The sequence below is a fragment of the Gobio gobio genome (genome assembly GCF_949357685.1).
Source record: "Gobio gobio genome assembly, chromosome: 10".
NCBI classification, from domain to species: domain Eukaryota; kingdom Metazoa; phylum Chordata; class Actinopteri; order Cypriniformes; family Gobionidae; genus Gobio; species Gobio gobio.
Window position 1 is genome coordinate 45277382 of NC_137116.1, and position 15685 is coordinate 45293066.

The 15685-nt window shown below is 41.7% G+C and overlaps 1 protein-coding gene across 2 annotated transcripts in view; it reads left to right on the forward strand.

Moving 5' to 3' along the window:
• The window catches only part of sema6bb (sema domain, transmembrane domain (TM), and cytoplasmic domain, (semaphorin) 6Bb), a 141106-nt gene extending 128415 nt beyond the window's left edge, over positions 1–12691 (forward strand). For both annotated transcript variants that reach the window (XM_079827855.1, XM_079827854.1), the window contains one exon: positions 7320–12691. In XM_079827855.1, the coding sequence (XP_079683981.1) occupies positions 7320–8242 (923 nt within the window). In that variant the 3' untranslated portion in view covers positions 8243–12691. The remainder of the gene's footprint in view (positions 1–7319) is intronic.
• Positions 12692–15685: the final 2994 nt, after the last annotated feature.

A 15685-nucleotide genomic window follows, 5' to 3' on the forward strand; every position in this document is an offset into this window, starting at 1 on the left:
GGATCCCCCTATGCAGTGTTCACTTGGACAGCTTACTTAACTTGACAAAATGTGTTTATTTGGAATACTAAAGTACACTTCCCAGGGCACTATCTGGCAATTAGAACCAAGCCTTAGTGTGTGAGAAATCTTGGCTGGTTTGACTGCAGTAAGAGAGAGACTCATGAGCGTAAAAGGACAACAGCAGCTGCCACTGAAGCCTGCAGCGCGACGAGCCGTGTTGCCGTGGCGGTTGCCAGGCATGTTGACAGGGCATGAAGAATCTCTCCGCCACAGATCATCATGACTGGGTGAAAGTGATAGCTCAGACAGGTGTGTGTATGTGTGTAAGGGACACACGTAATCGTCGAGCAAAACCTTAGAAATACCTTGCGTGCACCCACAGGTGCGGTGACACCATTTTTCTCTCTTCCACAAACACGCTCCAGATTCCGAGACAAACAAGCTGTATTGATCCTTAAGAGGATTTTCTACAGTTCATCAAGCCAGAGACCTGTGTCTTTATTGAGTGTCTGTCTGACAAGCATGAAAGAGACATTTTAAGCCACCACAGCAGATCGTGAATGACCCAGAAAAGTTTTATAATTCAGAAAATGTGTGGAAAACTGATTCCACCTCAGCCAGACTGAGCTTGATAACTCAACATCTCCGTGGTAGAGACGAACCGTCAGTACCGGTTAACTTAATACAAATAAGGAAGTGTTTTTAGCAGCTGGTAATATACGGTCATATGCAGAGCACTGACAGGCAGAATTTACGTCTTAGGCATGCTGGAAAGATTAACTTGAAATTGGAGGTTTCGTGATTGTGGTGGATGCAGATGTCACGCTTCGCAATTGGCTAGACTAATACCGCTGTGTCGCTTTCGGAATTTATAACCCATGCTGGAAATGTCGAATATTTTTTAATGATTTCATTTGAGAGTTCTCGCCGTTCGGCCCTAAATTGAGGCTATCAATTTACCGGCAAACCCCCTGTTACTAGAGCCCCCATCAGCCACATCTGTGGTATTGCAGTGCAGTACACGCTTCCGTGATCCTGCATACTTGTTTGATGAATTTAACACAGCTGAACTGACTCTCATCTGCATCCTCATTAGCGTTTGTCGGCAACAGTTGCTGTGAATGGGGGAAGCTATGTTGAAAAACTATGCGCTAATTGACTACAATTAATTGCGGCTGACTAGGCGGCGTCTGCAGAATGTGGAAAAGGTGAGCAAGCGACAATAGGCAACAGTGTTTTAGCAGCGGACCGTTTCTCTTAACATTCGGCTCCTGTGGGGCGGCTCATATCCTGAGCTCGCCCCCAGCTCAACAGCCCTCGTTATTTCAAACAGTCCCTTCTATTTAGTCTCATGTTAATCATCGTCAGACATTGTGGACTGTAGCGTGCACAATTATGTTGGAATTAGAAACCCTGAACCGGTGCCAGGAAGCCTTTCACCTTATTGCAGTGCTATAGGCCATGGGCAGCTCTCTCTTATTGAAAATTATAGAAGAGTTAATTGAGAACACATGCAGACGTACGTAAACCTGCCAGCTGTATATTGATCTGCGAGTTTGGCTTTTAAAGCGTAAGCTAAGAAGTCCTACATGTCTTCACTACTATCTTTCTGTAAACACTGCTTAGAACCAGACGTGTTTAAAAAGGTTGCAGATTTTGTTTTGGAAGCTTTTGCTGGTTTGTGCCAATTTAGCTGGTCTTTTTCGTGAAGTTTGTGTGTTTGTTGAGCGAGGTAGGCTTGCTAGTTTAAAGGACAGTTCACCCAACAATGAAAATTCTGTCATTATTTACTCCCTTCATGTTGTTCCAAGCTTGTATGACTTTTTTCTTCTGTTTAACAGAGAACTTTTGTTTCAATACAATGAAAGTCAATGGAGTCTAATGTTGTTTTGGAATTTAACGACTTTCATTTAATGGAGGTTTGAGGGTGAGAAAATGATGACAGAATTTTCATTGTTGGGTGAACTATCCCTTCAAGGTAATAGTAATAACCAGCAGAAATAACCAAAAATGACTTGTATGACTTATTTCTTCCATAGAAAACAAAATGAATTTTAGCCTGCTGTTGTTTTCCATGTGTTGTTTTCGAGTGAATGAGGACATTCCTAAATTATGACAAAAGCATCATGAAAGTGGTTCACATGACTCTTTTGCTATATTCCAAGTCAGCTTTGTATGAAGAAAATGCCAAAATTTAAATCATTATTGACTAAAAGATTTAATGAAAGAAGTAACAATGTACAATTCATGAATTAAATGTTCTTTTGAGTCTGATCTTTTCAAATGAAATGATCATATTTCACATGAACTGGACTGAATTGATTATCAAGTTCCACTCACAGCGTTTAAAAGCTCACTGAATAACAATTTAAATTTCAGATGTTTTCTATGGACACCAACATGTGTACCAGCATCTAATACGCAACATTAATCTGGTGACCATAAAGCTGGTCTTTTCAACACGGTTAACACAAAAAAGCGCTAACAGTGAGGCTTGAGTACAGCAAAAGATGGGTGACATGTCGAGAACCAGAAAGAGAGAGAGGATTGGCAGACAGAGAATAGCCTACAGTGTTTCTGCAGAGAAGGGAAAATGTGTGTATGAGAGAGATAGAGAGCAAGAGCAAAGGGAAGAGAAGAGATAGAAAGAGAAAAGATAATGAGTAAAGTCAGTGAACCATAAGCCACTGATACACACACACAAATGCACACACTCGCATGTAAGGCCTCGTGCTAACATGAAACCCTACACACACACACATTCACACACAGAGCAGAGCAGTATCTAACAAAGTGCAGAAACTACTGCATGAATAAGTGTTTGTTACATAAGCACAGCTGATAAGGGCTTATTTTTACCACACTAAACTGTTTCACCCCACGCTAGAAGATCGGGTAATTAATAAACCTTGAGAAGGTTGCTTATTTGCTAGAAGAAATCCATATTCCACCTGAGGTTTTTAATGGCATGATCTCAACAAGAAACCGAACCCTGCTAGCATTTCATTAGCCGCCTCTCTGCTTACAGGTTGAAAAGGGGAGAGAGACTGAGAGCAATAGAGTGATACAGGGAATAAAAGAATAAGGGTACATCCCCGGAGACAGGCAGCCAGCAGAAGATGAAAGGACGTGGCATATAGAGAGAAAGAGAGAGAGAGACAGACAGAGAGATGAGCGGGAGAAGATGTGCACAGAGATGGAGAGCGATAAGCAACAAACATCAAACTGCTAGTGAATAGTCCTGAGGAAAAAGGAGGCAAAGGCAAGGCAGTTAGTCCCTGGGCTCTGACTCTTTTAGCACTTGGCCTATTGCCTTGTGAAGACCTACTCTAACTAGACTGCTCCACCGCCATTGTTCGCCTGTAATTGGAGCTTCCAGCTCAAGACGTGCTTGCTGCGGCTCAGACTGACAGTCCGGCTGCCTTCCATTAAGCTTTAATAAGTGAATGGGGAAAAAGGGGGTTTCTGTCACCCCGTCGGGAATGACGAAAAGAAAGGAACGGTGCCTGAGACTATCTCTCCCCCTTCGTCCGCTCTCGTCTGTGTGTTTTGTTTCCTCTCAAGACAAAGCAAAGTGACTACAAAGGCAACATCTATAATGGCCCAAATCTATTCATTGCATGCATGCACCATCTTCTTACTGTAAAAAAGGATGGACACGTTGCAGGCGAGAGAGGAGAAAGAATGAGAGGTGGCCCTCCAGACAGGCGGATGCCTTAATACGTCTCTTTCATTACGGAGAAAGGCCTGTGTGGTTTGAGTAATATCTATCTGAGGCACCATCAGGGCTGCGCCTAGGAAAAACAGACTCACGTATATATACAAAGAGTGTTTGATGTGTGTTTTAGTACTGCTTACAAATTGTGTTTTTAGAGAGTCAGGCTCTCTGTGAGTTCTTCATGACCTCAGCTGCGCTTCCAACAGAGAAGGTTTACGACAACGTTAAAGGGATAGTTCACCCGAAAATGAAAATTACCCCATCATTTACTCACGCTCAAGCCATCCTAGGTGTATATGACATTCTTCTTTCAGACTAATACAATCGGAGTTATATTAAAAAATGTCCTGGGTAATCCAAGTTTTTTTTAATGGCAGTGAATGGTAGCCCAAATTTGAAGCCCCCCCCCCAATCCGGTCTGCCTGAAGCTAGATATTTTACTTTATAACATGTTAAATATGGATATTTTTCTTACAAAAATCCATAAATTCGCCTCAGAAGGCCTTTATTAACGCCCTGGAGCCGTATGGATTACTTTTATAATGGATGGATACACTTTTTTTGGGCTTCCCAAGTCTACGTTTATTTCTAGCTAATGTTGCCCAAAGAAATTACACTTCATATTTAATTAAAAATGCATAAATGTATGTGTAAGTGCATGAATGCAATATGAAAATGATAAAATAACCTAAATTAAAAAATGCGGATACACTTTATTTTAAGATGACGTAGTTATATTATACTTACTGAGTTAGTACTGAGTAATATGAATTAGCTACATGTACTTAATATAGAGTTACAGTTAGGGTTTGGTTAAGGGTTAGTTACTTGCAATTATGCATTATTTACTGTTATTACTATAGTAAGTACATGTACTAACATGTAACTACGTCACCTTAAAGGGATAGTTCACCCAAAAATGAAAATTAGCCCATGATTTACTCATCCTCAAGTCATCCTAGGTGTATATGACATTCTTCTTTCAGACGAAAAAATTTGGAGTAAAATTTTAAAAGTCCTGGCTAATCCAAGCTTTATAATAGCAGGAATTGTTGCTCTGTTTTTGAAGTACATAAAAACTGCATCTGTCCGTCAAATAACGTGCTCCACATTGCTCCAGGAGGTTAATAAAGGCCTTCTGAAGCGAATCGATGCGTTTGTGTAAGACAAATATCCATATTTAAAACTTTATAAAGTAAAGTTTCGGCCGATCACCTTCCGTATTCAATTTATGGAAAAAGTGTTGAAAGTGCCTCTGCCCATCAAAGGCTTCCGTTACCAGGTACGCTCGTCAGATGTCGTGTACTTGGTACTCGCATCTTGAATTGCGAGAAGGCACTTTCAACACTTTTCCACGGAAGGCGATCGGCTGGAACTTTACTTTTATAAAGTTTTAAATATGGATATTTTTCTTACACAAACGCATCGATTCGCTTTTATTAGGCCTTTATTAACCTCCCGGAGCCGTGTGGAGCATGTTATTTGACGGACAGATGTATTTTTTATGGACTTCAAAAACAGAGCAACAGTCACTGCCATTATAAAGCTTGGAAGAGCCAGGACTTTTTTAATATAACTCCGATTTCATTCGTCTGAAAGAAGAATGTCTGACAAACTTGGCATGACTTTAGGGTGAATAAATCAACTAAGTCATTTTTGGGTGAACTATCCCTTTAAGATAAAGTGTACATATAGTATTGTGTTGCAGGTATATTTGAATGTTTGTTTGTTTTCCACTCCAGAGTTTGTTTAAAGTTCACAAAGTGTGTCGCACAGAGAAGTCTTAAAGCAATCAAACATAACTTCATCTTCTACCCCGTTGCTTTATGCCACCGAAAGTAAACACAGCAATGCATGAACATAAACAACCTAGAAAATAGCATCTTCCCAGCATCCCACCCCCGCGGACCACATCCTTTCAGGACCCCGTTCCTGATGCGTGATGGGGCCCTCGTGAATGACAAGTGGGTTGCAACAGCATAAACAAAAACTGTTTTAGGCAGTGGTTCGTGACGTGAACCGCCCCATGCCAACGATGTTTATCCAACTTCTAGCAGCAATGCAGCCACACACCGGCAGCGGCAGCCAAAATGTTAATCATAAAAATGACAAAAACAAAAACCAATAGTTTACTGCCCTTTAGACAGCAGTTAGCATGCTGGGAAACGATACACACACCTGGTATCTGTCTGCGATAGAATAAATATAATGCCCCCACACCACAAACAAAATAGACAGAGAGCGGTAGCAGGGCAGAGACAGAGATAAACATAAATGGAGGGAGGGAAGAGAGAGACTGTGCAAGAGAGAGAGAGAGAAAAGGACAAAGGGAAAAACAGACACTGACTCAGCATCCACATGAATGCATTGATTGATTTGAGGTGTCATTTCGGTAATGTGGTCGGTCCCTCCAAAATGAATACTGTGAAGTAAACCTGTATATCACCAGAAAATTGATAGCCACTCTGTTACAACATCTCCCAATGAAATGACCGACATGGTATGTTGTGCAGTTCCTTTTCCTGGTGCCCAACTGCGGCTAATGTATCTTTTAACTCAGCTGACTCTTTGTACACACAAACACCCACATCGAGGCAGCCATTATGAGCTAATTATCGTAGCAACATTTTTATTGATTGTGCCTCCTCTCTTCTCATTTTATTTGAGTTCTTAAACAAACAGCTGTAAGTGCTAATTAAGGCTGTTTATTTTCACCGATGTGAAATGGTTACCATTTGTCTCTATTGTGGTAAATTTGCCAGTTAAATTAATTTGTTTCAAGAGCGTTTCATCTGCTAAGCCATTTTATGATGTTGGTTCTTATTGTTGTGAGTGACTGTAAGAACTCTGCAGTTTTATTGAGTTTCCTCAAATGAATAAGATTTTCATGTTTGGGTAGTTGAACAAAAACATTCCATGAAACTTATTTTTTCAGCAACAATTATTTATTTATTTATTTTTTGCACCCTTATACAATTTTAGAATTTTTTTGGCTCACGTGCAGTCTCTTTTGCTGGATAGGCAGCTTCTGTGCTGACTCTTTTACCATGTCCCTTGAAACGTAGGTTAAGTACAGATTTATCAATAAAAGCTCCATAAGAGCAAAAGACCTCACCGAAGTTTTCCTAATTGATCTGCTGCAGCTGTATTTTTTTTATGCTGTCCTGTTTTCTCATCATCAATAATTAATTGGTGCTCTTCTACTTAAGAGAACTTAAGTCTTCTGTCTTTTCAAAATGAATGGTATCCATTTCTCTCATCCCTCTTCACTCCATGTGTGTGTCAGATCTATCACACCCAGGGCACTTTTTAATTAATACAGCTTAAAAGTTGTAATAATTGTCAGAATGTTTTTGAAATGTTCCAAAACACGTAGTTGATGATAGATGCTTTCAATCAGGAAGACAGTTATTACAGCAGTTAAAATCAACATCCACTTTCGGTAGTAATGAGTGCAATTAGTCTGCTATTTTCCTTCATTCGTGCATTCTTCGACCTGATAGAAGAAGAAAAAACTTGAGCTTGTTTAATTTTGTGAATCTTCGATAGTCATGCATGTGTTTTATGCTCACTTCTGTTATTCTTTCCATGTGTTTAGGTCTTCTGCAGGAGAGTTTCATCGAGGAACCAGATGGCTTGGTGTCTGTGAACCTGCTGGTCGTGTCTGCAGTTTCAGCTTTTTCCACAGGGGCGGCGCTGTCAGGTCTGATGGTGTGTTGGATAATGAGCCTCAAGCACCGCCAACGTTCCAGAGCCGGTGGATCCGGTTTGGGGAGTCGTCGAAAGAGTGACAAGGAGCAAAGCATGCTAGGACACGGTCGCAGCGGTTCCGTGATCAGCGTGACTCGTATCAGTGGCAGCGAACGACCCCGCTCGCAGGTTGAGAATCTATTCACCAATGGCTGGCCAAAATCTGGAGATATCGACACAGGACTTCCCACTCCAGAACAGACACCTCTACAGCAGAAACGTCCCACTCCAAACGTTCATCTCACAGACTGCGATTGGGACCAGAGCCATACTTTCCTGGCCCAGACAGGGACACCCTGCCCGGCGAACTCTGCAGTCATTTACCTGAGCTCCAAATACTTGCAGGGTGGGAGGCAGGAGGGATCGGGCGATGGTCCCCCACATTCGGAGCGCCAGCGGTACCTTATCCTCTCCCACCCTGCGAATCAGCGGGAGCAGGGCGGGCAACCATCGGCCCCGCCTACCCGCAACTCAGCCGGTGAATACAACTATCCGGCGACACCTCAAGACTCCCCTGACCGCAGGAGGGTGGTGTCGGCTCCTACCACGCAGACGGACTATGGCGAACATCTGCGATGGTCCCGCGACGGACTCAACTTCAATAGCAACAATGCGACTCCTTCTGGCCACCACCCATATCCGTTACAGCCGCGTACTAATGCAGCATTAATACGGCCAGGTCACCACACTCAGCGGGGGCTCAATGAGCTACAGGACTACAGCCACCTGCTGGTGAAAAGTGTGAGTGAGCGCAACCCTAATGGCCAATGAGTGGCCCAGGCCCGTTCACACCCTTCAGAGTCCCGTCACCCCCAAGACTCAGACTCCTTCTGTAATCCTGCCCTTCCTGTCCTCTCTCACTGCCATCCAGTGTCTTTCAAGTCCCCCACCAGTGGCTGAGCTCTAAAACAACCGAGAGTGAGAGAATAAGAGCGTTAATGGTTGATGGTGTTAAAGCTGCTGTCCTCCCCAGCCTGAGGGTTGACGCCACTTAGCACGTTAGCGGCTTCTATCACGCCCTGTCTAATGAAACGGAAGGATCGCTTGGGAATAACGGATGTGTCGGGTGATGGGAGGTGAAATACATAATCATAATCCTGCAAATGGGTACGTTGACTGTTTAGCATACAGTCCGAATCGGTCGCGGATTGTCTCTCTGTAATCCCATGCCCTGTAAACCATTCAATGGAAGTGATCCGTTTCGTTTTCACCTCTTTCTTGCTTTAAGTTTGAGCCTATGGATGCTTCTTTTGCGCGTCTTGGGCCTTTGCAGACAAGCTTAAACTTCCTTTTGTCTGTTTGTGTGTGTGTATGTGAGCCGCGCCAAAGTGTGCTTGTCGGCCAGACTTGATGTGAACGCAAAATTCACTGGAGTTTCGTAAGTGAACTGATGTCAAATGACTGACTAGTCCTCCCTCCCTTACCTATTAAGTGTCAGGAAGCAATCAAGAAAACTGCCATGTGACTTTATCTAAAGACCTGCGTGCTGGAATATCAGATGTAAATGGGTGATGGAGAAGAGCGTTCGCCAAAAATCATGGATTAACCTTCCCATGCTTTGTGGCCGGAGCAGGGAAGCACTGTGGAAATGACTTTGTATTGCGTACAGGGGCACATGTTGGGTGGACCCATTAATTTTGTGGTTTATCTTCAAAACCCAGAATTTAGTGTGGTTTTTTTAATCTCCTACACATGTTAGGATTAGAGCAGAGCATTTGCAACACTTTCTCTTTATTTCACTCGGCCTGGCTTCGTTTTCTCTGCAGTCCATTGAGTCGAATGTGAGCTCGGTTGTCTGGGCCGGGCCGGGCCACTAGGGAGCTGCATTCAGAGTGTCTCACTGACACTGGTTCTCTTTGTGCGGCCCAGCCAGAGAAGACCATCCCAACAACAAATAGCCGTTAAGAGTCAAGGCCTAGCCATCAGCCAAACCCAGGAGAATGTCAATGAGGAGCCAGACAGATCGGACCCCTCTGGGTCCCCCCTCACTGCCAGCCTTCACAAGCCACACAGAATCAGATGAATACAATGTTACATTTAGATGGAGTGCAAAAAAATCGAACCCATCGGTCTCCCAATGGCACCGTGCCCACTTCAGCCATTGTTCAGTTTCCTCTGGCTCTCTTTGGATTGCTGTTTGTTTGTTTCAGGGTTGTAAACCCCAAGAGAGGCATGAAAGAAATAGTGTACTATTCAATTCATTCACCTCTCAGTGAACGACGTTATCTCTGCTTTCTTCCTGAGGGGCACCAGTAATTCAACTAACATTACCTGAGTGTGTTCACTAGAGGGCAGTAATGCACATTTCAGGATTTTCCTAATCACTACTCAATGGACCCTTTTCACAGTGCGAGATGAGTAATTAGGAGTAACATTTAACATCGTAAACCAAAATTTTATAAAAAAAATTTTTGTTTCAGACATTAAATTGGTCAAAAGTGGCAGAAAAGACATTTGTGTTACAAAAAAATGCTGTTCTTTTGAACGTTCTATTAACCAAAGAATCCTGATTAAAAACTTGATCATGGTTTCCACAAAAATATCAACTACCACAACTGTTTTAAATATTGATAAGGATAAGAAATGTTTCTTGAGCACCGAGTAAAGATGCTGAAAATTCAGCTGTGCCATCACAGGAATAAATGACATTTTTAAATGTATTAAAATAGAACAAACTTATTTTAAATGCTAATAATATTTCACAATATTATTGTTTTTACTGTATTTTTATCAGATAAATTAAGCCTAAGATACTTTTTCTTAATTTTAAATAATTAAAAACCAGCAATGTATTAAACTATACTTTGTGTTATTCACCTGGCATCTTTCTAACTGCTGTTATCCATCCCTTTTTCTTTTCTTTTCTTTTCTTTTAGAAAGTCGTGTAAATGTAATATCGATTCCCTAAACTGTTGAAACATGGTAATGCAAAAATAACATTTGCTATGGTCTCACGTGTACTTCTCTAGAAGCCTACCCTGCTATTGTTTACGTTCCAACCCCCAAAATGTGAAAATGGTCCATAAGTGAGTTTGACATGAAATGTTTGATGGTCCTGTAATCAACAATTCTTCAGCACTAAGTGTATGTAGGTTTAAGAACAGGCTTTGTTCCAAATGAAAAGTCTGGCGAGGTGATGATAGAGAGAGAATTTAAAGGCACAGGGTAGGAGTGCATTCTTTCAAATGTGGATGGATGAAACCGCTGAAGCTGAACATTAAAGCCATTAATGAAGTGTATAATTTATGGGTTTTAAGTGCCAATGCATGACTGAGTTCAGAACTGTATAATTATTTTACACAATCAACATTATTGATGCGTTTTTTTTAATTGATGCTGTCACCCAGCTCTGTTCGTTTTCAAACTGTTCTACCCTCGCGCAGACTACATGCTGGGAAAAAAAAGGTCTGCCCACCCATGCATGCTCTCACCCCGCTTTTTCACTCTGTTGCACCATTAGGCGAAACATGCATGATTACGCTGAGTCTATCTTGGCTCGATAAGGCCTAAAAAGGATTGTGAGAGACGTGCAGAAATGCAGGCACCCACTTGCTTACTCACAGCCAGATTTTACAAAGCAATCGCCTGAGATGTGGGCAGCAAAACTCAAGCAGCGAATCATCTTCCCGACCGCATCCCATATCAAGTAACACTCCCCGGGAACAAACCAGAAACTAGCAGCAAGCGCAGGTCAAACTTATAGTGTAACCCTGTACGAAATTGCTAAACACCGTCTGGGTTAATTCGCACAAGATTCTGAGGCGGTGAAATGGAGTTAATTTGCTGTGGAGCTCTATAAAATGCGTTCCCGGGAAAAGAAAATAAACGAGGGTTGTTTCACTGTTTCCTATGTCGTAATTCTCTCAAGCAAGAAATGGAGTCGGCCGTAAATACTCTATGGTTTTGCTTGGACAGAAATATATCTAGCCATGTTTTAGAAAGCTCCCTACTCTCAATTTTCCAATTAAAATGCTGCCTATGAACAGTGGAAGACAGTGCGCTCCAGGCTTTCTCGTTGTCTGGGCTGTTTTTTTCTCCGCTTTGTTTTTTAAAGCCCAGAAATTTCGTTTTTTTTTTTTGACAGCCCCCCAGCCACAAACTGCCACAGCTAATGGGCCACCCGACGAAATGTGCAAACACAAAGAAAGAAATGGTTCGTTTAGAAATGACATGCTTTGAGTTTGCAGAACCTGACATCTGACAAGCACAAACAGAGTTTGAATTTTTTTGTAAAGTTGTAGAGAATATATTAGCCAGTACTGATACCTTCATTTTTATATTTGTTTATTTGTTTGTTTTGTGGTAATGTTTTAGGTTGGTTTATTGAGTTCATGAAAGTGATTTGATTTGCATTCTGGTGTGTGAATTTTTTCAACAATGACAATGATTATTCTGCGACTGTGACCTGAATTTCAGTGTTTGATCCTGGTTCATGAACTGTGCAAAGCCTTTTCTCAACAACAAAAAAAAAAAAATGGACGGGAGATGTTTTTCCTGAAAGAAAGAGAAGAAGAAAAACACTTTTGCAAAAGAGCCAAGTCTTCTGTTAACTGTGATGGACTTCTGATTTGTCTCGCACCGGAGGCTGTTCGTGTTACTGGGTCCATTGTCATTAAATGACAAGTCGTGTCCCATTCAGTGTACATAATGATTTCAGTGCTTAAATGTAATTTAAGTGAACTATCTGCATGAACACAGCCTCGGTCTGGGGTGCACAGAGGTAGTGTGTACTTCAACATGACACACTACTGTGTGCCCTAATATTGTCCACCAATCAGACAGTCACATGCATGCTTTCCAAATCAAAAACAGCAAAAAATGCACACACACACACACACACAAGACCACTCACACAAACACATGGACAGTGGGGCTCAGAAGTCTTATTTAATAGAATGTTTTTTTTTTTAATTACAAATTAAATCAGCAGCATAATAATTTAAGTGAAAAGACGAATAGAGAAATTGACATGAATTTCAGAATGTCTTAGTATTTATTTTGTCCCTCTTTTGCTTTAATGACAGCAGCTCTCTCCAGCATGATTCAAGACTTTCCAAAGAACAAATTTTCAATGTGGTCTCAGACTTTTGGACTCCGCTGTTCTTAAACACACATACATACACACATTTCTTCATTTGAAAACTCATTGTCCTCAGTTCTGGCTGTCATTGAGCATGGAGACTGTGCTCTGTTATCATTTCCTGTTCTAATAAACCATCAAGAACCTAACCGGTGTTTCCTCTTTTTTTTTTTTTCGTACATTTCTGGTGCACTGTATTTTTCTTTATTTTTTAAATGTATTATTACATGTACTTAAGCATTTTTTACTGGGGAACTTGGATGAAATAAAATTTAAAAATATGACATTAGATGAACCAATGTGTTTAAAACAAAACAAAAAAAACGAGACGACCTCCGATTTCCTAGGTTGTCTATGAAAGCCTGTAGTGTAGACTGACTTTTATATCAAGCACTTTGGATGTTTTTCCTGGGAAATTCAAAAGGATGTAAAGTGTACACGCGCTCTCTTCCATTCTTCAACACGGGAAACAAATGCTTACAATGTTCAGGATAATGCCGAAGTAGCTATTCTGCATTGTAATGTCAACGAGTCATGCAAAGAAAATAAGGGATTCATTCAAACTATATTCAAACTACTCATAAGCAACATTAGTTAAAAACCTCAAAACCCTGAAATGGTTGTGTCAGATAAGAGATTTCCAAAATATATACTGTTGTGGGTACTGAACAAGAGTTGGGAGCCCCTGGTGGTCTGTAGTCTCAAATATAGACCTGCTTTAAAATAAAAGTAATTTTAATTACCTCATCTGTCGACACAATGCTGGTGAATTGCAGAACTGGTGCAAACATATCCCCATCACTATGATCAGATGCTTTCTTAACTGCTGCTTTCTCACCAATGTTTATTTTGTTATTAAGAGGAAAGCATGCATCACTTTACATTTTCATCTAAACATCGCTCTCAGCAGCATGGACGCGTGTGTCAGGATGTTCGTTAACATTATCGCTACAAAGGTATTTCTAACTTCTTTTTAAGCAAAGAACGAAAACAAAGGTCTATTGAGTCACGTCCATTCTCTTGTATATTACGTGTGCACGAGTGTGAGCACAAGCAATAAGTTGCAGGCTGCAGTTCACTAAACGCCACCAGTGTTGCTATATATATATATATACACACACACACACACACACACACACACACACACACACACACACACACACACAGTATATATATGAAGAGTTCAGATGCAAAAGCCTCTAAAAGCCACTTCGGTCAAAAATGAGATAACGATCCTGAGTGAATGGTCTCCGCATATAGTATAAGTTCATAAAATACTTTGACTTCAAACCCACTAAATCCCAGCGTCTGCCCATTCAGAAGTACTACATAGGAGCCTGACAAAAATGCTTATTTTAAGACGTCAGACGGACTTTTGTGATACAAAAGTCCGTCTGACGTCTTAAAATAAGCCTTTTTGTCAAATATATATATATAGCCCATTTTATTAAGAAAATTCTCTAAAAGACAAAGATCACTGGAAAACTCAGGAAGCAGGTACTGTGGGGTTTGTTTGCAGCTCAAAACCAAAGCTGTTTGGTTGTCCTTAAAGGTGCAAAATGCAATTATCGAGAATCAATGTTGAACACTGTTGATATTTGAAATCAACCCAAACAAACACACCCCTTCCTTTATTGCTCTGCCCACAAAATGCACAATGTCTCTTTAGGCTTGTCCGACTTCATAAAGCGCTGAGCAGACCGATCGGCGGCTTACTTGAAGCAGTGCAGATCCCAAGTGACTGTGACGAATGGCAGCAAAGTACAAGTACACACATGACGACACAGCTGGATTCACCGCATGACAGCGATCACGTGTGTTTTATTCTAAAACCTTCAGGTTTTTTAACAGTAAAACCTATTTTCATGATTTCACGAAGTTATATTATGTCATGTTTATCAAAATAAAACCGTAGACCCCACTTAATTGATAGGCTTGTGTTGAACTTTATTCTTATACAAACAGACACTGTACATAAAGTATTGAATGAAGTATTGCATTTATTATTCTTCAGCTGTGATTAAGTATGCAAACAGCGCAAGCGTCACTACTAGAAGCAGAAAGTGTCCGACCTCATGTCTCCGTTTGCAGCTCCTCCCCGCCTGCAAGCGGCAACTCTTGCTGATTGGTTACATGCAGCCACAGCCAATGTTGAACAAACCTTTTATCATTGCAGAAATGAAGCGTAAAGCGAAGATTACAAACTAACAACAAGGAAGATACAGTACAGGAAAGCTGGAAAAATTTTCTAATATTAACGCGGCATAACTAATAACGATACTCGGTTACTTAACGTAACCTCGGTTCTCTCTAGAAGAGGGAACGAGTATTGCGTAAGTTCCTTACGCTACGGGAAAGTATTCTTTCTTCGAGATTTCTGAAAAACCCAAAATTATCCTTAATTTTGTAACATTGTCAACGCAGTGCGGCAGCCTGGCAGACCATAGCAGGCTATTCCAGCGTGCTATTGGCTGCTCTGCTGGCAACTGCAGCAGCCTATCGGTGAGCCCGCGTGACGTGGCGACCAATGAGGGCGCTCCGCGCCCACCTGGCTTCATTTGCCTACAGGTGGGGCGTGGCCACGTGTATATAAGCAGGGCTCACGGGCTGCATATTCGGTTTTCTTAGTTCTGAAGCGTAAAAGCCAGCGGGGCGCACGGCAAGGAACGCAATACTCGTTCCCTCTTCTAGAGAGAACCGAGGTTACGTTAAGTAACCGAGTATCGTTCTCTTACGAGAGGTTCTCTCGTATTGCGTAAGTTCCTTACGCTACGGGAACATATTGTCAACGCCGTGCGCGCCTCGCATACAGCATATGTATCCCAGGGAACCGGGGACCATAACACTGCTCGGGCAGGGTGGCCGGTAAAGAAAAAACGGGCCACCACATATACAGACACTTCATTCGAACTGACGGGTGGTTTACGACGGGTGGTTACAACACCCTGTCCCATGAATGAGGGAACGGCACCTGCCGGTCTCCTTCAAATTCACCACACCTTGTCTCATGAATGAGGGAGCGGCAACGCCGGTCGCCTTCAAATTCACAATATCTTGTTATATGAGTGAGGTAACGGCACCGCCGGTCACCTTCAAACTCACAACAGCTCGTCTCGTAAATGAGGGAACGGCAC